At 39.6% G+C, this 9,006-nt stretch overlaps 1 protein-coding gene across 1 annotated transcript; it reads left to right on the top strand.

The window, feature by feature from the left end:
* Positions 1–250: 250 nt before the first annotated feature.
* Positions 251–5,822, top strand: smg9 (SMG9 nonsense mediated mRNA decay factor). The gene is made up of 14 exons (XM_030784582.1): positions 251–303; positions 607–782; positions 923–997; positions 1,185–1,419; positions 1,740–1,837; positions 2,112–2,224; positions 2,319–2,430; positions 2,527–2,622; positions 2,830–2,915; positions 3,309–3,415; positions 3,938–4,045; positions 4,263–4,388; positions 4,902–5,052; positions 5,347–5,822. The coding sequence occupies exons 2-14, from the start codon at positions 639–641 to the stop codon at positions 5,423–5,425; spliced, it is 1,530 nt and encodes a 509-aa protein (XP_030640442.1). The 5' UTR covers positions 251–303; positions 607–638; the 3' UTR covers positions 5,426–5,822.
* The last annotated feature ends 3,184 nt before the right edge of the window (positions 5,823–9,006 follow it).

Raw genomic sequence — 9,006 nt, forward strand, 5'->3', positions numbered from 1 at the left:
TATTTTTAGAATAAGCTACTAATTCTGTATATGACACTTTCTACATTTCTACTAAATGAAATACAATACTGACCGATTTATATTATTATTTGTAAATCACACTTTTTACGTAAACAATGTTGCAATGTCTTGCACACACAATATTTCGAAACCTCAACGCAAATGATGTGCTGACATAATCGGAACTGAACAATGCGGCCACGTTGCTGTAACGTCGTTTTTTCGTGGCGGACAAGTGTGTTCATGTTTGGTTTTATACGGAGCCGAAGCTACTAATAGCGATCGGTTAACTGAAGTATTTTGGTAATTATTCACACATTGTTTCGTGTATCACAAAGGTATCGAAAGAGATAAGGAAGGGTGGTGGTTAACTGGGTAACACATGAGGTTGCTGTTGCTAATTCTGTTGGGACAGTTTTAGTAAAGCTAGCCCATTTACTGGGATTGATTTGAGAGCTCGATATTTGTATTTAATCTCCTTGTTTTGGGTCACTCGTTACTCCAGAAGTTTGTCATCAAACACATTTAAGACTGTTGCCAGCGGTTTAGATATTCCTGATTTAAAGTTATGACAGATAATTTGCATTTTACTTCTTTTAAATGCAGTCCTTGGTTTCGACTCGGTATCACACAGTAAAATGTCAGAATCCGGTCACAGCCAGCCAGGCTTGTACGGACAGGGACGGCGGAGACGACGTCGGCGGGATAGAGACCAAGGTCCGCCGGGACAAAATCTGTCTGGTCCCAGTCGCGACCGCGAGTACGTCCCACGAGAGCGCCGGGTCAGTTTTTTCCCCCAATAGAAAAACAAGGCATCTGTACTATTATTATTATTATTATTATTATTATTATTATTGCGTTGTTGTTTGAAGGTACATAGGAATAAGCATTTAGCCGTTCTTCCCGTTTCTTGTGTATCCAGGATGGTAGTGAGGAACCTGCAGGACCTCTTCTTCAGAAGACGCCCATCATTCTTGCAAAGCCACCTGGAGAGCGGGTAAACTAGTTGAGATTACATCAGTCTTTGTAGCGCCATCTTGTATTTCACAATACTGAATTTAAAAAAAAAAAAAAGCCTGTTGCTGCCTAAGCTGCGTTGTGTGCGCCTGTCTTGTATGTTACTTATGAATTAGAGCTTTTGGCCAAGATATAGATTTATTTATTATATGCACGTGTCATTTCAGGCTAAGCCAAGTCAGAGTGCATCCCTCGGCGGAGCTCCATCTCTGGAAAAGCCCATCATGCTAATGAAATCCAGAGATGAGGGAGGCAAACCTGGAACTCCACCCGAGATGGTGCCTTCTGCCCCAGGTTCAGGTGTTGCTAAACTGGAGAGAGAAGGACAGCGTCCCACTCAGCCTGTCTATCAAATCCAGAACAGGGGCATGGGTTCAGCTGCGGCCAGTGGAACTGTGGACCGTAAGTTCAGTAGGAAACAAAATTGCCGTTCACTGTTTTTCTTCAGTATTACATCATATGAGTTTGTACATCAGTGATGTTTGTTTAGCGATGATTTTCTAAATAGCAGTGATTTTTTGTAAAGTTTGATGTGTTGTGATGATTTTCCTCTGTGGCCACATTTAGTTTAGAAACGCACCCAATGTGTCTGCAAATGTGTCTGATAATATGAAAAGGAAATGAGGAAATCAATTATTAGTTTGCTGTACAGGGTCTGATCTGGGCTTTTGTCCATTTATATACATTGTTTACCTTACTCAGTTTCACCATGTGTCTTGCAGCTGTAATTGGCCAGACAAAGCTGTTACCCCCTGAGAAAATGAAACACAGTATTAAGTTGGTAGATGACCAGATGAACTGGTGCGACACTGCTATGGAGGTGAGCATTTCCTGACAGAATAAATCTCCACAGCTGTGTGAAGGTTATCCTCATCCTCTTACCATGAACATCTTGTCATGTTTGTGTTAGTGCTTGCTCAGATGTGTTGCCGCTTTCTGAATTTTTCTTTTTTTTTTTAGCTTTTTCTTTGTATTGTATTCTGTTTTCATGTATTGCAACACTGCAAACAAACAGTCAAACTAATGGCGAATGAATGTGATGCACTGGACAGTTCTGATGTGTGTTGTGTGACCTGCAGCATCTTGTCTTTCAGTATCTGCGGGACCAGACAGACATGCTAGTTGTGGGAGTGATAGGGCTGCAAGGTACTGGGAAGTCCACAGTAATGTCACTCCTGTCAGCTAACACTCCAGAGGAGGACCAACGGTAGGTGGCACTGTTTTCCTCTCAAACCTTGTTGTTAATCTGAGGCAGTGCATTTGTTTTTTTGTTTACTAATCGTATCACTGTCTTTAAACAGAGCGTATGTGTTCAGGGCCCAGACGCAAGAGATCAAAGAAAGAGGAGGGAACCAGAGCAGTGGGATAGACTTCTATATCACACAGGAGAGAGTCATCTTTCTGGACACGCAGGTCAGAGTGAAGCTCTTGCATGTGGTTTGCAGTTCTATTATTTAACAATTTCACTCATTCTCTCTCTCTGTCTTGCTCCCTCGCTCTCTCTCTCAGCCTATTTTGAGTCCTTCCATTTTGGATCATCTCATTAACAATGACCGAAAGCTACCGCCCGAATACAACCTTCCACACACCTACGTGGAGATGCAGGTGAGCAGATGTTTCCAAAAATGTGAAGTAGCAGAGGATTGTGTGGACTGTAAATGGATCAGGAGTAGATCCGATTTTTAAAGAATCGTGCAATTTTCAACGCTGTCATTGAATTCATGTATGGAGTTTAAAATGATGTCCTTTAACTTCTTTTTTTTTTTTCTCCTCCTCTTTGTCATTGTGCTATCGTCTTCAATAAAACTCTAGTCTCTGCAGATTGCTGCTTTCCTCTTCACCGTGTGTCATGTGGTTATTGTAGTTCAAGACTGGTTCACTGACATCAACCTGTACAGGTTTGTACATCTCCAAGATTTATCTACATTGTTGTCTGATGATATATGTCTATAGGCTAATGATATAATAACATTAATCACAAAATATGCACACATTAAGTCTGTCATGAGGTTTTTCAGTATCTTACATGCTTATGTTCCGTTGAAATATATCCACTCCCCCTGTGGTTGAGAGAGATTTTTGTTAAAGTTGACCCTAAATTGAACACAAGTGACAAATTTGTTGACTCTAAATTGGACGGGTATCACCGACACAGCTGGTGGACCGTGGTGGCTGAACCACAAGTTATTACTGAAGGTTCCAATGGTAGTTTTCAGCACATCTCTGGTCCCTGGTTATACCATAAATCCTGTTCTGAGATCAGTGCCGAATTGTTAAATTGTACTCACCAGGTTCCTGCAGACTGCTGAGATGCTGAAACCTTCGACGCCGTCTGCCAGTCATGACAGCTCTGGATCTTCAGGTGCAGATGAAGGCACAGAATACTACCCTCACATAGGTAAAGCACAGATTTCTTCTTCAAATGGACATACATACTGTACGTGAGACAAAAAAAAAAACCAAAAATCACAAAGGCGTACTTTGGAGCGCATCCCATGGGTGGTAAGTTTTGGCAGACAAGTCAAGTGAAGGTGCTATCAGAACTGGGGATTGCGGTTAAAGGGGTTCACCAAAACTCATCGCTGGTACATGGTGCAATTTCATACAACTTCTTCGGGCTAGAGTTAGATTCCTACCCACGCCCCCGTTACAAAGGAAAAACTGATGAACATTTTTTTTTCGATCTATGAAAATCTTGGTCTGTCAAGACGCGGTTCACAAATGTTCGTGAAAAACAAGGGGGGGGGGGGGTCATCTATAAATGCACCAAACCCACACACAGTGTCTCTAAACACACGCTGAAATCCATTCACTGGCTCAGAGGCTCATATTCTGTGGCAGTTATGGTAAACAGAAATCTCTCTTTCTCTCTCTCTCTCTCTCTCTCTCTCTCTCTCTCTCTCTCTCTCCTGTCCTCTAGTGTTCTTACAGAACAAAGCGAGATGGCAAGAATTTTGCCCACGAAACTTGAAGAAGATGCACATGGCTGTCGACAAGCTGATGGCTCACTCCCATCTCAAGTACAAAGGTCAGTTCGACATTTCGTCCGTTCGAGTCAGGTGATACAGCCGGCGATCCACCATGAGCTCATTGTTTAAAAGTTCTGTGTGATTCAACGTAAGAAAAACACAGACACAAAAATTTATTTCTTGTATTTCATGCTGATTTGTTACTAACTGTATTTTTTTTTGTGTGTGTGTGAGTATGCACTGATTCTTTAGGTTTTGTGTTCACCTCCGTTCTAGGCACATTGTCCATGCTGGACTGTAATATATTTCCTGGGCTGGGCAGAGATTACCTGGAAACTGAAGTGAACCTTTTCCTTTTACCAATGTTGGAGAACGAGGGAGAGGATGCCCTGACAAGAGCAGGTCAGTAATAGTTACAATTACTTCATCGTTATCATTATTTTTACATCACGAGCCTGCAGGTAGAAGTAGTTTTTGCGAAAGTTTTCTTTTTTTTTCTTTTTTTGGTTTTTGACAAAAGTAAACATAACATACAAGTAAATAACATACTGATAACAACAGTTAGACAACATTATAACTGCCCACCTTGTGAAGACCTGTGCTACTCTTGAAATGAAATGAGTAGTACAGGTCTTCACAAGGTCCCCTGCAGAGGTATTCACCTCACTGCAGTTTCTGTGAGAGTCATGGTGTTTACATTGTTTCACTGACAGTACCAAATAATAGCCATTCATGAAAGAATTGTGGTTTTGTCAAATTGCGTTGCACTATTGTGTAACTGAGATATGTAAGTAATTTTTTTTTTTTGAACAATGAAGACCTTTTAAGCAGAGGCTCGGTTTGTCTTTGTAAAGGCACATGTTTTCCATTGAAGAGTGTTCATGTATGTTCTGTGCCTTTTTCTTTTTGTCTCAGGTTCTGGATCCAGCTCCACCCCTCTTTTTTCTCTCCTGCCTGGATATAGAGGGCATCCCAGTTTCTCGTCACTGGCGTCAAAACTCCGCAGTCAGGTCCTGGCCATGTCCCGCAGTCAGCTGTCACATACCATCCTTACAGAGAAAAACTGGTACGGCAAGCACAGAGGGACATGCACGTGCTGCTACTATAAAGAATGTAGAATTCTGTGCTTTATCCAAATCCAAATGGATGTTACAAAATCCAAACTCGCCTCCGATAATAAGATTTGTATTTGTCCTGTTACATACACATGATATGCGAGTGATTTATCTTTGGCTATGTTTCGAAATGATAGCCCCAATGATCATGGTAGCTAAGGCATGCATTTTTTGTGTGTGTGTGTGTGTGTGTGTGTGTGCGCGCGCGCGTGTGTGCACTTGTGTGTGCGTGTGTGATGTCACAGGTTCCATTATGCAGCCAGAATCTGGGACAGTGTGAAGAAGTCCTCCGCACTTTCAGAGTATAGCCGCCTGCTGTCTTAGGGTCATCAAAGAGCCTAACTTGAACAGACAGAGTCGTCCTGGGAATGAAAGCGGAACGGAAGTCGTCCCTCCCCGTCTGACAGACAGCTGCCCTTAGAGGTTTAGGACCCTGAACAAGACCAAAAGAGAAGAAAAAGATCACCCACATGGCTCAGTGACACCGTCTCATTCGATGTGAAAAAAGGAGAATTTCATTCTCAAAGTGGGTTCATGTGGTATGTCACAGAAGCACTGTTTGCTCACAGACACCTGTGAACACAAAATGCTGTAAGGTAACATACATGGCTCAGAGAACACTGAATTCTGACTGGTACAAACCCATTCCAGTTGTACAGATTTTGTATACTTGTAATAATGAGATTATGAGATTGGTCTTGCCTGTGGAAACGTATGTTCTTGGCAAATATGTCGTCTCTTCACAGAAATATTCAGCCATCGTTTGTGCCAAATCTGTGTGGCATAGTTTCAAAAGAGCTCAAAAAGCTGTCTTGTTTAAAATGATGGTGTTTATTTGTTTAGCAATTAAAATATGAAATTAACTCATGTCTATGTGTGTGTGTGTGTATGTTGTAGCATCTGTGTTCATGTTCTTCGCACATTTGACGTTTTATTATATTTTAAAAACTGGTTAATATGTACGATTTTGAGTTGTGAGGTGTCCTGATGATGGATCACAGGGAAGTGTCACTAAATAAGCAGAATGTACTATGAAACTTTCTTATAACCAATATAAATATTACCGTTGATGATATCTCAAAATTTGACTAACAGTGATGCTAACAAAATACATTACGAGTTCCAATTTCTCGTAATGTCTTTCTGAATCTTCTCACAATTCTGCACCAGATGGTGCCATTTCGTAACATGGCTTTAGGAATGCTTTGTTATCCTTTTTTTTGGCAGGGTGGTGGGGAGGGGGCGAGGAATAATAGCCTTTGACAGTGAAATTTCAAATGTTTTTGTTGTTTTTTCTATTTTTCTGAGGTCATTTTGTTTGTTTTTCAGAAGTAGTTCTTGAAAAGTGGTTAACCTACTGTCCTAGAAGTACAAAAACAATCAATTTCTGAAGTAAAATAGCATTTTGCGTATTCACATATAACCTCATCATGTCAGTCCATTGTAAAACATGGTCAAACATGGGCGACATTTAGATTGACCGTCCATTATCACAATTCTAAATTTTTGTATACAAGTATTTTTTAGAATGAGCTTATAAAATGTCAGATGTATATGATAAGAATAACACATTCAACACAGCTGTCAAGTTGAGGCGTCCTATAAACTTATCAGAGAAATATTTACTCTACCCCTATCATTAACTCTATAATATAATAATGTTAACGTGATAAGTAGTGTTCATTTACAAGTTAAAAAGGAAATTTCACATGAATTTGAGCTTAACTGAAAAGATCAAATATAAATCATGACAGGTTTGCACATTTTACTGAAAATATTCTTAAAAGTAAGGGAAATCATTTTAACTGCTTTAAACTACTGTTTTGCATGTCAGTGACGTTACCCTAGACCGCTCAATGCCATTGGTTAAAGTTATGTTTAAGAGTTATGAACACTGGTAGTTGTAGTACGTCATTGTCGAATGGAATGAGTTCTCGTGGTGCACATTGGGAATTGTAGGCTACTGAAACACCACGCCTCTTCCGCTTTAGGCAGGAAGAGGTGGAGAGATGAGGAAGGGAATGCAGAGTAAAATATTGAGCCTTTAAGACTTAAGGTAACTTTCTTTTGTAATTGTATTTTAATCCTGTCGCTTAATATGTGGTCATAAAACACTGAGTTTAAAACTCGTCAGTCCACCTCATATTCACATGCCCACACTTGGACCAATGCAATTCGCGTGTGGTACTCCAGAATCGACGCTGTAGCTACGCCAAATGTAAGCTGCAAGAGACATGGCTGGCGTGCAAAGCGTCGTGTCTAAGTGGTTAAGAAGTAATACGAGCACAGGTCGCGTGTTTGGGGAATTAGTTTTTGGAATTAGTGTACCCTATGTTTTAATTATTTTCTCATCTTGCTTTACTGATCTTTGTATAGTTTTAAACTGTAGTGTGTGATACTTTGCACATCAAGAGTGCTGGCAAATATCTAATGAATGACAAATTACAATAATAGTAAACGTTCTTTGTCGTCAACTTTACCCCACGCTTTGATGCTGTGTCACAAATCCATTTTTCGTATAACCGAGTTATTGCAGTTGCGTTTAATGCAGTTTAACTGCATTTTATTTGTAAATATTAGTTATTTGGACGGGTCAACTGCGCCTTCTACCCACTGAATGAATTAATCATGCAAAACTAGTTTCGCACTACTCAATCACAAATCGGAGTATTGCGTGGATTGTGAAAGTGAATAACTGAAAAAAAAAAAAACCAATCCTGGTACATGTAATCTGTATGTAAAGCAAACAAAACTTTATTGTATTGTGTGATAGCCAAAAGGAAACGTTCACACGTGCCCTGTGATGTATAAATTGTTCTTCTGGTGCATATGTGAAATATGATGGTATACTTCAAGGGCTTTGATGTAAACGGAAGCACTGCATTGCCGATGTTTTTAGGGGATTGCTGATTTGATCAAAACCGAATATTTTGGTATTTATTTATCAAAGTTTCTCGCGTTCAGGCAAGGTCGAGATTTTTACGTAATATTCTTTAATCTGATTACTCTCAAATCTCACTTGACCCTTCTTTTACATTTTCAACAGATGTTTTACCTGCGTGGTGTGTAATGTTGCCATGGAAACGGACAAGCAAACACCCATGGATTTTGCTTCTGTAGAGGAGGTGCAAGATGTAGTGGGTGCAGAGATTGAGTTGTCTCAGGATGGAGATCTTCCTATGCAGAAATACTTGAAGGTTTGTTACCAAAAAAAAAAACAAAAAACCCTTGCACAGATCGAATGAAAACAACTGAAAAAAAGAACAATATATGTCGAACGGAGCTCATTTTCATCAAATGCAGTATTGAGTTTCGGTGTATCAAAAGAGGAACTGAATTATAATCAGTTATAATATAATATGAATGCCCGACTGAAGGTTTTTTTGTATTTGTAGGTTATATGTAGGTCTTTTCATAAATGTTGAGAAAACCTGTGTAATTGATTGCAGAGTACCGTATGCAGAGCCCTGTCTTATGTCCTGTCTTTCCATATCCAAAATGGTTTACATTGGTTTTAACAGCTTGGTGGCTTTATTCTACGAATTGTACAAAGTCCAGGTTGAGATAATGCTATATACAGACTTGCTAAATAAGTTGCAAGAAAACAGAAATAAGTAATAGAAATACGTTTTAAGAAGTAAAGAAGTAAATAAGTATACTGCTAGTAATAATAATAAGTGTAAATAGATAAAATGAAAATGTATTGCTTGTCCTTGATCATAGTCTTAATGATGATACATTGTCATTTCAACTTTGTTGTTAAATGAGAGATTGAAAGCAACTGAGACGGTGCAAAAGGACTCAGCACTCTTTTATGATGGATGGTGAATAGCTGCTATTACTGAAATTCATTCTTTTGTACAGCCACTATATATTTCATTGGAAAGCTCAACGATTGTAATGCT

The sequence above is a fragment of the Chanos chanos genome, chromosome 9 (assembly GCF_902362185.1).
Source record: "Chanos chanos chromosome 9, fChaCha1.1, whole genome shotgun sequence".
Classification (NCBI taxonomy): Eukaryota; Metazoa; Chordata; class Actinopteri; order Gonorynchiformes; family Chanidae; genus Chanos; species Chanos chanos.